General features: G+C 44.0%; 1 protein-coding gene and 1 long non-coding RNA gene across 2 annotated transcripts; one reads left to right on the top strand and one right to left on the bottom strand.

The window, feature by feature from the left end:
* Positions 1-1,659: 1,659 nt before the first annotated feature.
* On the bottom strand, positions 1,660-7,134 carry GINS3 (GINS complex subunit 3). Its single transcript, XM_075102009.1, has 3 exons — positions 6,899-7,134; positions 6,147-6,380; positions 1,660-3,586 (listed from the first exon to the last, which is right to left on the bottom strand). The coding sequence occupies exons 1-3, from the start codon at positions 7,124-7,126 to the stop codon at positions 3,356-3,358; spliced, it is 693 nt and encodes a 230-aa protein (XP_074958110.1). The 5' UTR covers positions 7,127-7,134; the 3' UTR covers positions 1,660-3,355.
* A 597-nt stretch (positions 7,135-7,731) lies between these two features.
* On the top strand, positions 7,732-16,931 carry LOC142061230 (uncharacterized). Its single transcript, XR_012662076.1, has 3 exons — positions 7,732-12,215; positions 13,173-13,494; positions 14,679-16,931. It is a non-coding gene; the product is annotated as an uncharacterized LOC142061230 (long non-coding RNA).
* Positions 16,932-21,483: the final 4,552 nt, after the last annotated feature.

Genomic DNA, 21,483 nt, shown 5'->3' with positions numbered 1-21,483 from the left:
AAAAAATACATAGAAGAGATAAACAAGAGGAGCCGAGTGTTTTACAAGAAGTTAATGTAAAACTTAGGTGAGGAAAATTTTTCAGTTTCACTAACCATTCCAACAGGAATTCACCGCCGGGAAGCTCAAATGCCCAGCTCCAACTTTTTTCATAGTACGTTGCAGCCAGGCACAGGAACGGACTAACTATGGAGGCTGTGGGTTCTCCTGCAGAGACAGCTTCTAAAGGCCTGGCTGGACAAACATCATCCCCAGATGGGTTAGACAGGCCTAATCAAAGAATATCTCAAGTTGGAAGGAGCCCATAAGGATCACCGAGTCAAATTCATTGTTTTAGGGGAAGCATGGCACTAGGTCAGCTCATACATCTTTCAAAAACAGGCCATTAAAGTCCAAACAAATATTCTTATGTGAAGGCATAATTAACGAGCATCTCAATTCTTGCCTATTTTTTATTTGATTGCAATGAAAACCATTGTGGCAATACCGTAAAATGTGTCTATGAACTGCTTTCTCATAAACATCAGCAGTCCTTCAGCTTAAAAGCTGAGGGGCATGAGGAGATGACACTTAAAAGTCCTTTTCAGACCTCTTTTATATAGTTCTGTAATGAGGGATTTATTGTGCCATTCTGAAAATACACAAGTTCAAACTCCTCTAACTTATGATTGCACAGCAACGAGCTATAAGGGACAGTCTGCGTTCATAAAAGTACAGAGCACTCTGTTGTATTTCTGGGCAGAAAAAAACATTCCAGCCATCAAGGAAAAAAAAAAGGGAAAAAGTGAACAGAATATCAAATCTACTAACCAAATACTGTAATTTAAAACTACAGGATCAAATTTTTTAAGGGTCTTACTGGTGTTTATTCCTAAACACTCAGGGTTACTAAAAGTGACACTGCTTACTTAGAAAAAGCCTGCTTACATTGAGGATTGCTTCAGGGATTTTTTTTCTCCCCTCTCTAAAAGTAGCTGCTCAAAATGCTGGCAAATGAGCAACCATCTGCTTGGATTTTACATCCAGCAGTAGAGAAGAAAAATGTTCTTACAAACGTAGGAAAATTAGTTTGGATAGTCACCAGAATCAGTCCAGAAATTGATGAACTAGTGATTTTGGTTAAAAATTAACGAGACCTCAAAGCCACCATCTCATTAAAATAATCCTTCCAATTCAAAAATACTTCTCATCAGATGGACTTAAACATGCTTCCCTTGCAGCTGAAGCACTGAACACAGCTTTGACATGCTACATGAAGCCTGTGCTACAGCGCTCGGAGCAGCAGAGTCCAAATACAGAGACAGCCAATTTCCACCCACCACCCTCTACCCTACAAAAAATCTGAGGTAACTCGGAATCGCCTCCATCCATCCTGTGTTTCATAAAAGTGCAATTTATAAAATCAATAGCTTATTGATCAGTTGGCAGCATAACTCCCATGACTTCAGCCAGCAGCTAAGTCAGACAGGAACTACTTCTGCACTCACATGACTGCACAAACGTAGCTCCTGACCGCATTACCTGTAAGAGAAGGGGAATGACATAAGCAGGACTGCATTATCTCTCACAGCCACAGTTTTGTAGAGACCTGCACTTTCCAATCTATGACTAGTTTTTCTGCTGCAGGGCAATTACAACAGACATTTTACACTACGAGCATCCCCTTACAAAATATTTATTCAACATAAAAACCTGGAAATGGACAATAGACAAAAAGTTCATTAAAATGCATAGGCTATTATGTGCTATTAAGTCATTAAGTGCAACAGCGTTTGATCTTGGACATACTTGAAATACTTTGTCAGGCACAGCTTCCAATTAGTCTCCTGTGGCAGGACAGCTGGCCCCGGGCAGCTGAGGCAGAGACACCACGGAGCTTGTGAAGCCAGCACACTGTCCCCTCTCACCACCTCCAGAGGCCGATCTTCCACTCCTCTGGGCAAGGAATGACCAGGCACCCTTTGTACTTGAGGTTTCCAGTCTGAAGTATCAGGTACATCTGCAGATCCAGTAACAACTCCTCCAAGATTTGGGTCTTGCTGTCACCTCCCACTGATTCCCACAGAAGAGGAAGTGCTCAGCACCATTACAACCTGGCTCCTCCACTTAGCTACTCTGCAAGGTCCACCTTCCACAGCTGCTTAGAAGCACCCATAAGATGTCTAATACCTGTTTCCAAAGGACGACCATCCTGATGACTGCAGGAACTACGTCCTACAGAGACAGCCATCTGTTTTCTGACTCCCATCCCATGGGACTTCAGATAATCTAGGTTTAAGGGCATCCACACAGGATGACAACCACTGGGGTGTTTGGCAAGTTCCAACTCCAGTCACTCCTACTGGCAAGAATGACATTTACTAAGGATCATTTTGCTAGGATCATTTAGATGGATCAGAAGGAAGGAAACTCAGTTCTTTTGCTGTGTCCCTTCTACTAACCAAATTTAGTAATCAGAAGAATTTCTCATGGGAAAACAGATGGCTCAGAGGCTGATAATGGGGGAGAGTTTCCATTAAAGTTGCTGCTTCTGATCTGGTCCAGACTGACTCTGTCGCCTTCTGTTGCCTCCTCTGTAAAACAAGTGGAGGAGCTTAACAGCCATCACAGAGATACATCCATTGCAAAAGCCACTCACATCAAACAAGAACATTCTCCGCCCCATGCAGCATCAAGCCCACACGGCTGAAAGGGAGAGATAGGATGAGGCGGCACATGAGACCTGCACAGCCACTTCACTTGCTACATGGGTGAGGTCTTTATCTCCAGGGCACTAACACTGTGTACAGAAGTCAGCAAATAAAAACATTCCTGCCTCACAAAGAGTATCTGTTCCACCTCAGTGTATAAGAAATGGGAAAAAAGCAATGCAGTTTGTATCACATTTTCTTCCACATCACTGGGGCTCTTCAAAGAATAGGGAACCTGGAAACAGCTGTTCCAAGGAGGCTGGAATGAGAAGGGCAAGATGAAATACAAAGAACTACACTTTTTCCCAAACAAATCCAATATTGTAAATATCAGTTTGGAAGATAAAGACTAATAAATATTAATTACCCTTTTAGAAAATCCTCTCATACCCTTGTAGCCACCTAGTAAACACTTTAACTGCAAATCCTCAGGAATGGTATGAGTAAGCTGTAAAGCTATACAGTTATCTGATGCAATCTATTTTTTATACCCTTGCCATTTGCCTTTAAAATTTGCACTAGCCTAATCCAGAGATGTTATAGAGAAGAATTCCCATTAATGGACAGGGAGCCTGTCCTTCCCCAAAGCTGATTCATCTTTCTCTTCTGTGAAAGAGTGTAAATCTCTCGGTGTCCCCCACTGTAGCTGGATGTTCTTCAGGCTTTTAACCATCCATATCCGTGAACTTTCTTTTCCCATAATTCTGGACCAGACTGGAAGCTGTGATTTGAGAAGCCTGTCCCTTTTCCCAGCACTGGAAGTCATTCAGCCCTTTCTGGCCAGCTTGAAATAAGGCTCGCTCCAATTCATCCAGCCGAGCCACCAGCACTGATGTGTCTTCATTATAGGCATTCTGAGAGGAGTCCATAATACGACGAAAACGGCTAATAAATGTCTACAGAAAATAAACAGAGTTACTGACAGGTGACACAGAGGCTTCTTCAACTCAAATGCTAGAGGCCTGAGCTTTCAAGACTGAAAAGCCAAAGGTGTAGGCTCTATGTCACAGCTAGTCAAAGGTCTGGAAATAGCACAAAGCCCACTAACCCTGGATACAAAGACAAACCATTTTTCTGCCTGAGCTGAGAGAGCAAGTGCCTGGATAAGCAAGCCTGGAATTAGATTTTGGCTGTTCCCTAATGACAGGCATGAGCAGATCACAGGGTATAACATGACTACTATCTATTCCATCTCACTTCACAAGTGATCATTGTTTTAGAACGGGTGGAACAAATCTCATGCCACAGCAGCTGCTGTAGAAACATACAAGCTGCAACTCGTGAACAGCGTGGAAGTTCAGCCAAACCACCACTGTAGAGCATTCAGTATGCTGAAAAAAACCTAAACACAAAAAAAAGGTCAAAAAGCCAACTCTACAACCAATAAATAACATTTAAAAAGCTAAGCAACCAGCCATATTTACGGATTTTTACTTCCCTCTTATCTTTGCTTTTGGGTATAAAAAAAAAGGGGTAAAACTCTTTGAAGGCTGTGCTTTGCTATTTCAGAAGCTGATTTTAGAATCATTAAACTGTAGTATTTTAGAGATTTACTTATAGAATTAACATATTATAAATTAATAACTCTCATTTTGGCTTTGTCACCAAATTGTTACATTTCACATTAATAGTTCCTGAATATTTGGGAGAGGGTTTTTTTTTGCTGTTTTGTGTTTTAAGTCAGCACAACTCTCTTGTTTGCTTTTAACAAACAGAAAGGATACCTTGCATGCTTTGATTTTTCTGTCAACAAGTGACGTGTGCTAATGTGGCTTCCCCCCCCCCCCCGCCCAAGATGTCCATTAGCAGAAAGAGAAAAGACAAGGAAAGGTGTGGTCACCTCCTTAATGCAGAAAGCAAGCTTTCAGTGGACAACTCCAAGAAAGCAGCAGTGCTTTAAAGCCTCTCTGCATCAGCCATCATTTAAGGGCGAGAAAAAAAAAGAAAAAAAATGCCAATAGCAATCATCCCAGGCTACTTAGAGAGCTGGCTGAAGAAATCTCGGGGCTGTTAGTGGTTACCCTTAAAAGCTCAATGAGCACAGAAGCCCAAAAACTGGCAAAAATGGTATTTATCTTTTAAAAGAGAAAGGGGAGATGAAGAATATCAATTCCTGGAAACATACTGGTAAAAATAAACTATACATAAACTTCTGCAAAAAAATAGAGAGAAGAGTGACAGCCAGCACGGACTTGCCAAGAACAAACTTTGAGAGACCAGTGGAAAAGCAGCAGGCAGGTACCTGTCATGGGGCATTCTTGCAAGATTTAGCTAAACCGCATGTAGGTGGTTGGTAAAGACAATTATTCATAGCTCCTGTGAGGAGGGAAGAATGCACTGAGTGGAGTTCAACAGGAACCAAGTACTGTTTGATATATTAATTAGTAAACTTACTAACGGAACAGAAGTTATGCTTATTAAATTAGCAAACAACATGCAGGAGAAGGAAGAGGGATGACTGCAAGCATGTTGGGCAGCAGAACTCTTAATTCACAATGATCCTGACAAATTAGAAAGACTGTGAAAACTATAGGATGTAATTCAATTGGGACTAATGTAAGCTTTACGTTAAGGCAGAAATAGGGAAGCATACAAACACAGGAAGAGGAATGATTGTCTGCATATGCAATCTGTACCATCTTACTGTGGACTGCAAACCAGACACGTATCAATGTCACTCTATGGTGAAAAACAAGACACTGCACCACAATGAGCAAAGAGCATTCGTGGCCTACAAAATTCACAAAGTATCTTTTTGTTTTCATCAGTGCAAATCCTGAGCAAGAGACCATATACCATTCAGGGCACTGAACGTCACAGTGGATGCAGATCAACTTGAAAGGTATCAGCAGAGCACAATAAGCACAATCAGAGGTAGGAAGCATGACCCACAAAGAGGTACGAACTGGGACTGCTGCAGGAAGGAAGAGAATAATCTGCCCATAGCATTTACTTTGTATGACACAAACAGAAGAGAGCTTGTATCGCTGCAAATGAGCTTTAGTTTAGACATAAGAGGAAACCTAAGATTAGGATGGCGAAGCACTGAAAGAGATTGCCCAGAGCAATAAAAAGTCTCATCATTACGGAGCTTTAAAAATAGGGTAGAAAACCAGAAATAAGGTGAATTAATTCTGCCTTGCAGCACAGAAGCAATTAAATAACCTTATTTACATCTCCTCTAGTCCTATTTTACAGGGTTTTATGAAATACCATATTTACAGTGTGGAAACACGAAGCTAAAATTACACTCCTGGACGCACACTTGAGGCTTCCACTACTAGACTGTGCAGTTACCAAAAGGGTCATCCTCCAGCTTGATCTAAAAAATCCATATTCAATCCAGAAGTCACTTGGATTACACGAGGATATTTTTCCTGGAGACTGCTGAGCAGCCAGGAACAAGAAGATAGAAAACCATTAAACCGTATTTCAAGATATAGTTCAGACACTTGCCTGCAGGATAGTCTGAGCTATCTCAGGATTCTCTGGATTGTCAAAATTCAGGAGCTGGGAGCCAAATCCATAGTAGTATGGCCCCATTTTATGCAGATCAACCACATTGGCATCAGCACTGAACACTGTCCTCCAGGCTTCCTTGTAAATCTTTGGCAGTTCCACAGAAAGTATTCTTCTTTTGCTGTCATGGAGACCTTTAGCAAGCCACAGAGGTATTTCCAGCTTTGATCCCTGCACGAAAGAGAAAAACCAAAAGTTGTCCTTGCCATGAAAACATGTAACGCAACCCGAAAGACAGTGAACTTTATTAAGATCCCATATTACAAAGTCATTTTTGTTTTCAGAACAGTCTACTGTGATTGTAATATGAACAGACACAGTTTAGAGGCATTAATTATTACCGCCAGACGATGAAAGGTGTTTTTTTTTTTAAGTGATGTTGTATAATCCAATAATCGTCAGATTATTAAACAGGGAAAAACCCACGCAAAATACAGAGAATAAAAGTAACTGTAAGTAGCTAGAAGCTAACATTTCCTTGCAGTGACCCTAAAAACAGGCCCGGGACGCGCGCGAAGACGCCCGCGGGCGGCAGCAAGCCCACGGCCCCCGGGCCAACCCGGGAAGAGCCGCCCCCAGCACCACGGGAGGGCACCTACAGCTCCCAGCGCCGCCCGCGCCCGCCGCCCGCCGCGCCCAGCCCGCGCGGTGCCTGCTGGGAGTTGTAGTGCTCCCCGCCCGCCAGTCACCTCCGGGACCGCGTCGCCGGTGCCGGCCCCCTGGCCCAGCGCGAAGGCCAGGCGCGGCAGGGTGCTCTCGGCGCGGCCCGGCAGCTTCTCCTGCGACATCAGAATGTCGTCCAACGACAAGAAGTTCTCCTCCAAGCCCAGCCCGGGCCCCACGGGGAAATACGCCTCGGACATGGCGGGGCGAGCAGGCACCGCAGCGGCTCCCACCCAGCCGGCGGAGCCGCGCATGCGTCGTGACGCCGCCCGCCTCGGCCGGCGCAGCCCCGCCCCGTACTCGGCGCGCGGGTCGGGGCGGGAGCGGCAGCACCGGCGCCGCGGCAGCGAGCTGCCGAGCCCCGGGCCTGGCGCAGCCGTGTCCCGTCCCTGCCGGAGTTGCCTCCGCTCACCCCGCCGGCGATGTCCACCGCCAACAGCTTTTGCAGCGAGGGACAGCTGTGGCAGCGGCTCCGGCTTGCTTTCAGACCGGGCCCTGGGCGGTTCCTTGCAGCCGCCATCCCCCAGCACGCCGGCCTCGGCCTCGCAGGCAGACCTGCGCCAAAGGGGTGTCTCGGCGGCGTATCGGGACTAAATACAGGCACCCGGTGGAATCTGCAGCAGCGCGGCCTGGGAGGTTGTTCCCTGCCAGCAGCGCGCTCAGGTCACGGCTGGCAAAGTCCCCGTCCTCCGGCAGGGCCCCCGGGCAGAGCAGCAGCCGTGACCCGCTGCGATGCCCGGCCCCTCAGAACAGCTGCTCTGGAAGGCGGAGGCGTTCCCCTGCAGCTTTAGTACGTTCATCTGAACCTCCCAGTTAGCTGTATGAAAAGCCAAGCGGATGCTGCTGGTGCGGTTAGTTATATCCGTATTTCTTGTTCAGCAGTTAACGGCATGGGTCGTCTTGCAGAGCGCGAGATCAGGCTGGCGGATGCGGCTGTGCCCGAGTACGCAGAAGTCAGTATTAATGAGCTATGCAGGCCATGGATTTCAAAGCGAGGCTGCAACCGAAAGTAATTTTTTAGTGCCATAAAATAAGCGATGAAGTTGTATTTTGATGGCAGAATCAAATACCCTGCACTAAATTCTGGGTTTGATTGTATAAGCATAAAAACGGTGGTTACCTCCATTTTTATCTGAATTTTACTTCATATTAGAACCTGGCCTTTTGCTTTTTTTTTTCCCCCATTGTTTTGTTGTTTCAAAATCGGTTCATTTGTCATCACATTGAAGTTTTCTTGGTGATCCCTAAGCTGTATGTGCTGAAAACGTTACTCTTTGTACATACAGTGGTCTATAAAATAACATTTAAATAACTCGGTAAATATTTCAGTCTTTGTTCTGCTAAGGAAGAACAAACAACTGGGCAGGGTTGAAACTCAGAGACCAGACAAGGTCCCTGAAAAATAATGCGAGTTTTTTATAGGAAGGTTGATGATTTGTTTGATGACATTTTCAGTCCATGACTAAGGCATAAGCCAATGACTCTTCAATTATCTTTTCATTCTTACAATCTCAGCATTCTTCATGCTGCTGTTTGCTCAAGCTGGATCCATTGTGGTTTGATACTGTTCTGTCTTCATTAATTAGCACACTAGTACTGTAATATCTTGATCAAAGTCAAACCCATGCAAAAATAATCAAATTTGCGCCAGTTTATTAAATCTTGTGCTATTTTATTTTGTACTAAGAAAAATAAAGCACAGGGAGTGGAGACTGAGACCTTAGGATGAGGTACTTTGTCTCTTGCACATTCCTTAGGTACCGTGGCAGTATATGCTATAAAAATCCAGCCAACAAAGAAATGGCAACCTTTTTTGTGAACTGTGGCGTGCTGGATTTTGAAAATCTAAGTGCTGTTAATTTGTTAGACAAATATCAGAAATAGAGAACCAGGAGCAGAAGAAACGTATGCATGCGTGTTTGTCAGTGTGGTGCCTGTACACTGCTGAATTTAGAATGTCCCCTTTGTGCATTATTCAGGTACTTAAATCCTGACAACAGCTGTAGGGGAAATGCATGTTCCTGAAAGGAGATTTAATGTAAAAGGTAATTTCATGTAAGATGCTGAATTTTTATCTATGGTACAGGAGACAGGCATTATATTAGAGTTACCAATGTTAACTATTGTCCTGTGTTGTTTTTGTGGGTTTTTAATGAGAGATTAAGTCTGTTTGGAAAAGAAATCCTTCTATCCATGCACATATTCCAAATGAGCTACAGTGCAATTTCCAAAAGTTCTTTCTAAAGGACTGTTCTGATAAAATTATAATTTGCTGAATTGGATTGGTAAAAACATTCCCTGCTTAATCAGGTTTAGGAAACAAATCTCTACACTAAATATGAAATCTTGCACTGTGAGTGAGAAGAGAGAACTATGCAAATGGAATATGCTCTTTTTCTAGGGTGCAGAAGCAAGACATCTGAAAAAGAAGAAAGAAAAGCACTGTTTCCGTGTCCCAAGATGCCTCAGCCTGTAGCATGTGATACTGAAATAAGGCACAGTGTTTGCAGAAAGCCTAAGGTACTGGGCAAAGTTGGAAGAAAACAAAGGGAAAGATGTTTACGCTCACTGTAAAATCAGTTGAAGGATTGTTATTTTTGTGATAATTTTTTTGAATGATGGGTTTGGCAGCCAAAATTATGTCACCCCATTTTGTAGTATGTTTGCCTTTTTATTCTGAGAAAGTCACTAGGCAGGTTCTTATTCCTGAACACTTGTGTGTGAATCTTAGTACGAAAATATGTGTAATGAACCCAGAATCCTAAACCGTATTATATTTTAATAAATACAATTTCAAGACCTTCCTGAAAGAAAAGGAATGTCCTGTGTCATAACTGAGCCTGTAGTCAAAAGCCTTTATATCACATGGAGCTACACTGGCAGAAATGGTCTGAGAGGGGAATCAGAGCCTGTAGCTTTACAGAGACAAAGAATACCACAATCCCTCAATAACCAGAGGAAAGAAAGGAGCTAAAGTCTGTAAGAAAAAGAAAGGGAAAGAGATGTTGAGAGAAGGTGGTGGTGGAGCAAAAGAGGTAGGAGGCGAAGGCATATGCCAAAAACTGAGTAATGACAGAAGAACATATTACACAAGTAAATTTGAGCTGTGATGGGTAAAACCCAAATTACTTCCAGGTATGGTAGATAAATTGAGATGATTGCAAAGTATGGGAGAGAGTGAAAACTTAGAAATCAAGGGACAGCTGTTACATCCAATCTATGTAATTCATAAAACCTGAATAGCTCAAAATTCAGCCAATTTATTATTTCAGATAAATTCAGGGAAGCAAAATTTTGTTAGCTGCTTCTTCTAGGGACTTTCATTTGATCAGAGTAGGCTCGTGTCTATTGTAGAGCTGCTGAGATGTGTCATGACAGCATGTGTATGTGACATTATGACAGAGTCAGTTGTTATGCCATCATGAGTAATTTAAACAACATTAAATACTGTCCTGGTTTCATCTGGGATAGAGTTAAATTTCTTTGTAGTAGCTAGTATGGGACTATGTTTTGGATTTTTGCTGGAAACAGTGGTGATAATGTGGAGATGTTTTAGTTGTTGCTAAGTAGCACTTACACTGGTCCAGGACTTTTTCAGCTCCCCGTGCTCTGCCGGGTGCACAAGAAGCTGGGAGGGCGCACAGCCGGGACAGCTGACCCAAACTGACCAATGGGATATTCCATACCATATGGCGTCATGCTCGGTATATAAAGCTGGGGGAGGAAGGAGGAAGGGGGGACATTTGGAGTGATGGTGTTTCTCTTCCCAAGTCATCATTATGTGTGATGGAGCCCTGCTTTCCTGGAGATGGCTGAGCACCTGCCTGCTCATGGGAAGGAATGAATTCCTTGTTTTGCTTTGCTTCTGTGCGCAGCTTTTGCTTTACCTGTTAAACTGTCTTTATCTCAACCCATGAGTTGCCTCACTTTTACTCTTCCGATTCTCTCCCCCATCCCACCAGAGGGGAGTGAGCAAGCGGCTGCGTGGTGCTTGGTTGCTGACTGGGGCTAAATCACGACAAATACGTGAAGAAAGACAACTGAAGAAGCTGCAGGATGATGACAGGAGCAAGTACTGCTGCCTGTGACCTTACCTTACCTTTTTAGGGTCAAAGTGAGAGAGGAATCATCAGTCTTTGCATATTGGACTAAACCACAGCACAAATTAAGTTGATATTGAGTCTTTGTCCCCTCTCATGCAGAATCTCAGTTACCATATATGATTACAGTATGACTTGCTATTCTTATTTGTGTGTGTTATCAAGTAATCAGAAACACTGGCAGGGTTTTTCGCTGTCTGAAGATCCCTAGATGAGACAACAGACCTCAGCGGAGCCAGAATCTCGCTGTCTAATCCTGGCCGAAGGATCCTGAGTGCATGAGTGAAACTCAGGCATGTAGTGACTTACGGGACCGGAGCTTTCTGTTCTGTGGTGTCCAGCTGACAGAAGGTAACACATTGTAGCACATATCCTTCACCCACATCCCTGGGCTTTCTGATGCTACTTAGATCATTCCTTTCCCTCCTGGAACTTTCACTCAATGAGTTTGCATTTCCTAATCAGTTAACTTGCTTGCGGCAGTGAGAGTTCCTATTTGTAAGTAATGCCATCCTGTATCTTTGATACAAGCTTTTGCAACCCATTTTTTGTGCAAATACAGGCATATAACTCAAATCAATTGGTTTCAGTAGGATTATCCTAAGAGTGTTAAGTGCTGCATCATGCTGTTCTCCGAGAGACAGATTCTGCAGTCCAGTACAACTTATTTTTTGAAGGAAAAGGGGTAGCAGAACAATTCAGTAGTTAAACCAAGGAGATAATCACTTTCCTGTTCAGTTTATCTACAAATGCGAGAGATTCAGTGACAGTATTAACAATACACCATATCGATATTTACATCTCAAAATATCATTCCTTTCAACTTGGAGGAAGGGAGTAAGATTGTGTCACATTTTGCAGATGGGAGAACAGCCACAGAAGAGGTGAAGGGCTTTAGGGTAACCCAGCATCCTAGGGGAAAGGTCTTCTAGCTTCCAGCTTCTAGCCAAGGGTTTCTTAGCCAGAAGGCAGCAATGTCACCAGGGACTAGGGACTCTGGCCAGCTTCTAAGATGAATTTCAAAATCTTGAGCACCTACTAAAAAGGAGTATCAAAGTGATAAAATAAACCAGATGCTATAGCTGGTATTGTGAACAGCATTTTTGCCAACCAAAGTGAAAACAAGCATTTCTAGAACTCTTCAATATTTTTTGCCAGCTGTCATTCACTGTGTGAATCTCTGTTATGCAGGAGTGGATTCCACAATTTCCAAGGCATTTTTAACCGTTGTGTAGTTTTGTTGGTAAGTAGAAAGTCAAAGTTAAATCAGCAGCAGGAATTTGATGAAGGTTTCTTGTTTTAAGGAGTGATGCCATATTGCTGAAACTTTTTATGATTTACATGGGAATACTGCCAAAATTGTTGGTGTTTCTTGCATTTGGAGTTCCCTGGATGACAATTCACTATTGTTTTTGTTTAGAAGTGTGAGAAAATGGTGATAACTGCCCTCAGCAAGAAATTAAGGAAATTGCTCATTAAGCACAGAATTTTGTATCTGCAGTGAATTCAAAAGGGGTGAGATTTCTCAAACTTTTGGTGTCTCAGGGTGACTGTGATGATGTGAGCAGAAAACTCACCTGTATTTTTATTTCATTCACATCCACTCCCATGACGTGGATGAAAGAAAAGTTCTGTGTTTGGTCTTGAGAGGGAGATCCTCTCCTACCTGTAAAGTACCCAAGCTGCTGAGCAAAACAATTAATCCTTTCCACACTATAGAACATTAAACATCAGCAATTTCCTTTTTCTTATGTCTCACCATTCGCAGTAAATATCCTAGGGAGATGTTGGAAATCATGTTCTTCCAATTAAGTTGCATGCACTCCAGCTCCATTCAGCAAAAGGCTGCTCAATGCCCAGAGACAAAGAACATCTAATGAATCAATCTTTGTGCCCAGAAGAAAGCTTTTTTTTTTAAGAAATTACATAAAAACTAGAAACTGATGACCTGTTTGAAAGGAAGACAGAGGGGTGGGGTGCTGTATGAGCTTCACTTTCTAAACAAAGTTGGGCTTTTTTTTCTGAGCTATCCAGGACATTTCCAGTAAAAGCAAGCTAAAATTTGCAAATTTTACCCCTGTAAAGAAGAGAAAAGATTATTCTTTGTCTTTCAGACATAAATAAGCAACTGTAATATCTGACTACAGTTATTTTTAATATTTTGCTCTTTATAGCCTGATAATCTTTTTCTTCATTCTAGGTACTCACCCTTATTCACATTACTCTGGAGAGCTGTATTAAATGACTTACTGAAAGGAAGGCATGGAAGAAATTCCTTGCATGCCTGACTTTGGTCTCTGTCCAGCCCTTCTGTGAGCTCTAAATTTCACCAAATTCCCCTTGATTTATGCCATGTCACTCAAAAGGCCAATCTGTCCCTGGATAATGTAATAACATACCATTTGTGTGCTTCGTAGGCTCATGGTACTGAAAGCATAGGCTTGGTGATGCTGACTTTTAACTTGCTTTCATTGTAACATTCCCTGCTGTGATGGTCTGTAGAGTGAAAGCCACAACTCCAGGTGAGAGATTTGTTTTGGGCTATAAGTGTTACCCTGATGCACCATCAGCCCAGCAGTACAATGGCAACACATCCCAGAACTGATGTGATTGTCACAGTAGAAGAGCTGCTGTACTATCTTTAACACCCAAAATTACAAAACATTGAAAAGTATATGGGACGAGCTTGCTAAGTAACTCTTGTGTAGCTTATGAGTGGGTCTTACGCAGCATGCAAAGCATAAGGGTCAAATCTTAAAGGTATTCTGTCTTTCTGTATTCAGTGTCATAATCTCGGTCCCTTGTATATGTGTGTAGCCTCCATCAGGGAAAATAGTAATGAGTTTGCATACCAAGGAGATCTTAAATCCCAATTCCCCTTCAGTAATGCATAATGTCAACAGAAGCCTTTGATGAATGCAGCTTCTTAATTAGATGCTTGAGCAGGAGATTATTAATCCATTTATCTCAAATTCTAATTGTACCATGAATCGCTCACTGTTTTATGCCTAGGTTTATGATCATAGCTAGCTTCCTAGAACCTTTAAAGAGTCATACTCATAAATTAATGTATTTCTGGAAACTTGAATTGTTGTATTCTTATTTGTATTACTTTCCACAATATGTGTGCGTACATATTCCGAAAACCTTACTCCATCAGCCAGGGGTATCTTGCAACATAACAGTTACATGCCATTTCCATGGTAGTGACATCTGACCTTTAAAAAAATGGATTTTGGCACCAGTAAGGGGAAATGGCTGATTATCATGGCAAAGGCTGGTCTTTATGTACCAGAATTACCGAGTGGGCATGATTTGGGGACCTACCAGCTTTCAAATGCATCTTAGAACCGTAAGCTTAGGTTGTGATGCTAATATATAATTGCTACTGATCCCATAGATCTAAAACTCAGTCCTAGGAGATTCAGGGCAAGCCAATCCATTTGGTAAAAGAGCACGTAGTTGCCTGGATGACACATTTGCCCGGATGCAGCCAAGGATTCTTTTGAAAATATCTTCATAGCAGGCAGAAGCTTTTCCTCTGAACATGCTGAATTGGCCTATTTGGCAATTCATGGTGCATACTGCAATGGCTCCATCTGCTGAAACAACTCATAAATCAGTTGAAACTTCAGAATGTTGCAGCAAACGGGATTCTTTCTCCTATCGTCAGTGCTATTAATGTCCTCTTTGTTTCTGTGTCTAGGGTGGGCTACGTAAGAAGAGACTAAGAACATATTGCAGTTTCTTTGTGGGTATGTGACCCCACACAACAGAGGGATGAGAGCGACAGGCACATGGCTGACATTCAGTCAGGTGGAATAATAAATGGTAGTGAATGAAGTCACTTTCTCAGCGTGTCCCTGGTTTTATATGGGCTGTTGTGTAGAGCTTGCTGTGTGCAAGCAAAGATTTAATGCACCATTTAAATTGTACAGTCATATCTGGGAAGACAAAAAGGTGTTAAAGTGAGGGGGGTGGTTCTGTTGTGTTCTATGGTTTTAACTACCTATACTGGCTGATATTAAAAAACACAAATGAACCCTACCACAGCTACTTTCTATTCTAAAAATGGTGGCAGATGATAGCTCTTCTGGCACCTAGAGGCTCACGTGTTGTCAAATAATTGCTTTTCAGTGGTGTTACTGACATCCTAGCTAACAATGTCTCAGCTGTCCTTTCCAGTTCAGAATGTGTTCCTCATTAAGGTCCTTGCATCTCACTGCTGAACAGATTCAGACTGGCATGAGGCTGACTGCTCCCGTCCTTTCAGTTCTAGGATGGCACTTCATGGCAGACACTGTATCTGTGTTGATATGCCGCTGGGCTAAGTTTAGTTCCAAGTAATAAAATAAAATTATACCTGCAGAGCTGAGTGTCATTGCGTCTCATTTAGACAAGAAAATAATTTGTAGATATCTGTTTTGCATCTGGCAGGCTGTATAAACAGAGGTATCTGCTGTCTGATTAGCAAATATAGAGGAGTTTCTTGCACTGTCTGCACTTGGGGAGCTACGGTAGCTTACTGTGTTAGCTCCTGCTTCACTTCAAATTTTTTTCTCTCCTTTCTCTTAGCTGGAGGGCTGCTGACCTTGTTTGTGTATCTGATCATTCCCCTGAAACTGTTCTCCTACTATCAGGTGAATCGATGGCATAGGGAGGGGAGCGCCAGCTCTATTGGAAGAACTGCCAAGACACAAAATCAGCAGATCCCAGAACTTTTCAGTCAGTGTGACTGGCAGCAGACATTAAAAATTATGATCTATTTATGCATGGGCTGAGCTCAGAACCGGGACTTCTGCACCCTACAGTTTTCTGAACCCCTCCCAGTTCTGCCAAGGATGTAGTTTGTGACTTGGAAAAAGTCGGTTCTTTCTTTCTGAGTTTCCTTATCAGTAGAGAGAGCCTTTGGGCCATGTAGACATCTCTTGCCTCACCAAGACTGGAAGGATTAATTCACTTATACATTTGAAGGCACAAGTTGCTATGCAGGGCCAGACCCTGTGTCAGTGCATCAAAGGGAGATTTTACGATTGACTTTGAGGGGAGGAGGACCGTGGTCCAAGTGCCTACAAATAGATAAAACCCACAATGATGAGGCAAGTTAATGAATAAATTCCTTGCCCTCTCTCCCCCAAACCTTACTGTTTGCTTTTCTTATTAACTTAGTATTCCTGCTCAGTCTTCAAGCTCATTTTTCTCCTGAGCATTGCTTGTCCTTATGATTCTTTCTGGCAGAGCTTTTCTGCTTGAAAAAGGCACTTTGAGTCATACTGTGCTCTTGACTTGGAACTAATAGAACTGATCCAATCTGGTGAGTCAGAGTAAGTTCTTCTGCATCTCTGCCTTGTGGACTGAGTGAAGCAGAGGCCTAACTCACAGCTGAAATGTTACAAACAAGAGGGAGCAATGCTGAGGAGGATCTCATAGTCAAATGCCAAAACACAATTAAACACAATTAAGAATTTGTGTGGCAGTCCGTCTGTTCCTCTGTGCCCCACTTGTAAGAAGGGGACAGCAGCATTGTCCTAATTCGCCGGTGCATTAAGAAGGTGCGCCAGTTAGAGATTGGGTGCTCAGAGTCTGGGGTGGTGGAAGGGCCCACTGAATCCCAGAAGGCAGAGGGAAGGGGTCCCTGGCCCAGTTTGTTGGAGACTGCCCAAGGATCAAATCAAAAGCAGAAGGGGATAAAATGTTCGTGCTGATACCATCACCTTGACTTCACGAGAAGTTGACTGGTGCAGTATCAGCCATTCCTGCTTACGTAGCGTCGTTTGTGGCCTCGGATTCTCCTGATCCCTGTGATCCCTTATATGTTTTTGTTCACAGCAGAACATTCCAACCATGGCTCCAGGAAGAATGAAAGATGACAGTCAGAGCAGATCACATACCCAGTGAACCTGAAAGTAAAAGGTAACTAACTATTTGTCCTTTTACAGCAGTTACCTCTTCTCTGTCAGCAGAGTAGGATTTTTATAACAAATGCTACATGAGGTTGCTGAAATAGGCTAGCTAGTGGGTCGTTTCTGCTTCCACCAAAGGAACAATTATTGCTTTCATAATCTCTCAGGTGTGACATTATTCCTTCAAAATCAAGCCCTTGTTGGAAATTACTTGTTTTTAGAAGTGACCCAAAATTGCCATCTTCAGTCTTGATGTATATTTGACAGCACTTCAGGTATAAGAAGTACTGCTGTTTCCTCCTTTCTGGTCTTTTTTTTGGTGTTTGTGTCTTTCACTAGGCAATGGGGGCATAGAAAAAAATTTTCAAACGGAAAACATTGACGTAAAATCACAAGTGTTAGTGGCTAGTGAGTGTTCCAGGGCACGTGAAGTTCCTGGAAACATTTTCAGATGCCTTTTTGTATCATCCCTTTCTGGTGGCTGATAAAATTAATTTGTGTCTTTGAAAAATCCCTTCACTTGGGCTCCTTGGGTGTTCTGAGCTTCTTGTGTTCTGAAAGTCAGGGTATTAGTTTAGGTTCCTAAACAACAGGCTAACATTAGATCTCCATTTATTAAAAATCCCCAAACTCTTCATCATGAGTTTCACGTCATGCATGTCTCTCAGTCCTGCAAGTCAACAAGCAAGCCTGTCTGTTTTGTAGAGGACTAGTAATAGCACCTGCACACTGTAGAGCTCTACCGGTGCAGGGATAAGACCCTGCTAAGAGGATGTGTTTGCCTTAGAAGCTCTCTTTGATGGGTTCCCACTTTCCCTCTCATTTATGAGAGTTGAGCGCGCTCTCTGCTAAATTCCACTGAACAAGCACTGTATCAGCTTTTTAGCATGAGACTTTCAGGCGCTATACCCTTACACATTGTAAAACGTTTTGTACTAAACATGACAAGGCAACAGTCAGGCAGTCTGATTTACAAATGCAGTGCATTTTATCTACCATGCAGTGAAATTTGGACTTACAAGGCTCTTTCAGCTTTGTCAGTAGATCAAGGTTATAAATTTGATGAGTGCTTGGTCACCTAGGATATTCAAAAATAGAGAACAAATTCTTCACTGCCCCACCCTTCAATGTTAAGAACATTCTCAATGACTTCAACAAACCAGCGATCACCCTATGTCAATGCAGTGTAGATACTATTTTCTCTATCATTGTTATTCAGTGTCACCTCATCACTGTTGCGGTCCTGCACTTGGCATCATCTGCATCTCATTTGGTTTACTACTGCATTACTAGATCTGAAGGGAAGCTTAAAGTAGTCCCTGCTCTTCTTTTTACATGATGTTGTGGTTTAGCGGCAGCTCAGCCCCACACAGTCGCTCGCTCACTCCCCCACTGGTAGATGGGGGAGACAATCAGAAGGGTAACGCTCATGGGTTGGGATAAGAACAGTTTAATAATTAAAATTAAAAGAAACAACAACAAAAATTCAGTGGAAAGGAAAACAACAAGAGGCGTGAAAACCCGGGTGGAGGGGAACGAACCACCGAAACAAACCGCCCGCGCCGCAGCCGCCCGCCGACCTGACGCCGCGCCGCTCCCGAGCCGCAACTGCCCCCCCTTCATGTACTGGTCATGGTGTCACGTGGTGTGGAATGAACCTGCCATTGGCCAGTCGGGGTCAGCCGCCCCCGCCATGGCCCCGCCCCTCCCAGCCCCCCCCCCCCCCCGCCACGCGGCAGAGCGCGGGAAGCTGGAAGGGTCCCCGACCACCCACAGTGAGGAGAATTAACCCCTTCTCAGCCAAAACCAGCACAAGACAATTAACGCATTCTCAGCCAAAACCAGCACATTCTCCACCCCTTATTCCATGCCATTTACACCATGCCCAGGTCCCATATGATCCAATACAAACTTACCAAACACCACTCCTCCCCTTCCCATCCTTTAACATAATACACAGACATCATTCCCTTAGTTCAGGGACCTTCCCTGTAAAATGTCCATTAAAATGTCCATTGAGTTCACCCAGTCCATGACTCTGGGCTCCATCTGTCGTATCAGGCTTTCAGGGTGGGAGAGATAGTGTGTGGCGTTGGGTTGCTGCATACCGAGTCAGTCATTGTTCCATCACTGCTGCTCTTTGCTTGTTTCGCAGTTTATCTTCCATGGGTTGGAAGGCTTGTACTATGATATCATTGATACAACACAGAGGTGACACACAATATTATATAGCAGTTCACATTGTGCCATTCAGTTCACTGGCTGTTTTTGCCCAAAATCAAATCCCCTTGAGGCACACATTGGATTTCTCCATCCTCCCGCATCACCCACCAAGTGCACCCAGGTCCTCGAGCAAAAGCAATCCCATGAATGGGTTTGCCTTTGCCGGAGGCAGGAAGAACCCAGACTGTTTTGCCCAGCATACTTTTTGTGTGCACTACAGGGACTCTATCCCCTTCCACAGTATGTAGGATTTCTGACTGGGCAGGGCCAGCTCGGTTGGCAGATCCCCTCGTGTTGACTAACCACGTGGCTTTTGCTAAATGTGTATCCCAGTGCTTGAATGTTCCACCCCCAATTGCTCTCAGTGTAGTTTTTAACAGTCCATTGTATCGTTCAAGTTTTCCAGAGGCTGGTGCGTGATAGGGGATGTGATACACCCACTCAATGCCGTGCTCTTTGGCCCAGGTGTCTATGAGGTTATTTGGGAAATGAGTCCCGTTGTCTGACTCAATCCTCTCTGGGGTGCCATGTCGCCACAGGACTTGTTTTTTGAGAACCAGGATAGAGTTCTGGGCAGTGGCGTGGGGCACAGGATATGTTTCCAGCCAGCCGGTGGTTGCTTCCACCATTGCAAGCACATGGCACTTGCCTTGGCAGGTTTGTGGGAGTCTGATATAATCAATTTGCCAGGCCTCCCCATATTTATATTTCAGCCATCGTCCCCCGTACCACAGAGGCTTTACCCGCTTCGCTTGCTTGATTGCAGCGCATGTGTCACATTCGTGGATAACCTGTGCAATAATATCCATGGTCAAGTCCACCCCTCGATCACGAGCCCACCTGTATGTTGCATCTCTCCCTTGATGGCCTGAGGTGTCATGGGCCCACCGAGCTAGAAATAGTTCACCCTTATGTTGCCAGTCCAGATCCACCTCAGCCACTTCAGTCTTGGCAGCCTGATCCACCTGTTGGTTGTTCCAATGTTCTTCAGTGGCCCAACTCTTGGGAACGTGAGCATCCACATGCCGTACCTTTACAACCAGGTTCTCTACCCGGGCAGCGATATCTTGCCACAATATGGTGGCCCAGATGGGTTTGCCTCTGCGCTGCCAGTTGCTTTGCTTCCACTGCTGCAGCCAGCCCCACAGGGCATTTGCCACCATCCAGGAGTCAGTATAAAGATAGAGCACTGGCCACTGTTCCCATTCAGCGATGTCTAAGGCCAGCTGGATGGCCTTTACCTCTGCAAACTGGCTCAATTCACCTTCTCCTTCTTCAGCAGTTTCTGCTACTTGTTGTGTAGGACTCCATACAGCAGCCTTCCATCTCCGGTGCTTTTCCCGCAAGGTGACAGGACCCATCAGTGAACAGGGCATACTGCTTCTCATTTTCTGGCAGTTTGTTATAGAGTGGGGCTTCTTCAGCATGTGTCACCTCCTCCTCTGGTGATAATCCAAAATCTTTGCCTTCTGGCCAGTCCATAATCACTTCCAAGATACCTGGGTGACTGGGGTTTCATACTTGAGCCCACTGGGTGATCAGTGCAATCCATTTACTCCGTGTAGCATCAGTTGCATGATGTGTAGAGGGGACGTTTCCTTTGAACATCCAGCCCAGCACTGGCAGTCGGGGTGCCAGGAGCAGCTGTGCCTCAGTACCAACCACTTCTGAAGCAGCTCGAACCCCTTCATATGCTGCCAGTATCTCTTTTTCAGTTGGAGTATAGCAGGCTTTGGACCCTCTGTATCCCCGACTCCAAAACCCTAGGGGACAATCTCGGGTCTCCCCTGGTGCTTTCTGCCAGAGGCTCCAGGTAGGGCCATTCTCCCCAGCCACAGTGTAGAGCACATTCTTTACATCTTGTCCTGCCCGGACTGGCCCAAGAGCTACTGCATGAACCATTTCCTGTCTAATCTGTTCAAAGGCTTGTCGTTGCTCAGGGCCCCATTTGAAATCATTCTTCTTCCGGGTCACTTGATAGAGAGGGCTTACGATCAGACTGTAATTTGGAATATGCATTCTCCAAAAACCCACAACAAGAGCCCAAGAAAGCTTGTGTTTCCTTTGTGCTAGTTGGTGGAGACATGGCTGCTATTTTGTTGATCACGTCCATTGGGATCTGATGACATCCATCTTGCCATTTTATTCCTAAGAACTGGATCTCTGGTGCGAGTCCCTTCACCTTACTTTGTTTTATGGCAAAACCAGCTTTCAGAAGGATTTGGACTATTTTCTCTCCTTTCTCAAAAACTTCTTCTGTGTGTGTTGCCCCACACAATGATGTCATCAGTGTACTGAAGGTGTTCAGGAGCTTCTCCCTGTTCCAGTACAGTCTGAATCAGTCCATGGCAAATGGTAGGACTGTGTTTCCACCCCTGGGGCAGT

Source organism: Phalacrocorax aristotelis, chromosome 8 (assembly GCF_949628215.1).
Source record: "Phalacrocorax aristotelis chromosome 8, bGulAri2.1, whole genome shotgun sequence".
Classification (NCBI taxonomy): Eukaryota; Metazoa; Chordata; class Aves; order Suliformes; family Phalacrocoracidae; genus Phalacrocorax; species Phalacrocorax aristotelis.
The sequence above is the reverse complement of the archived record's forward strand: the minus strand, read 5'-3'. Positions and strand labels throughout refer to the sequence as shown.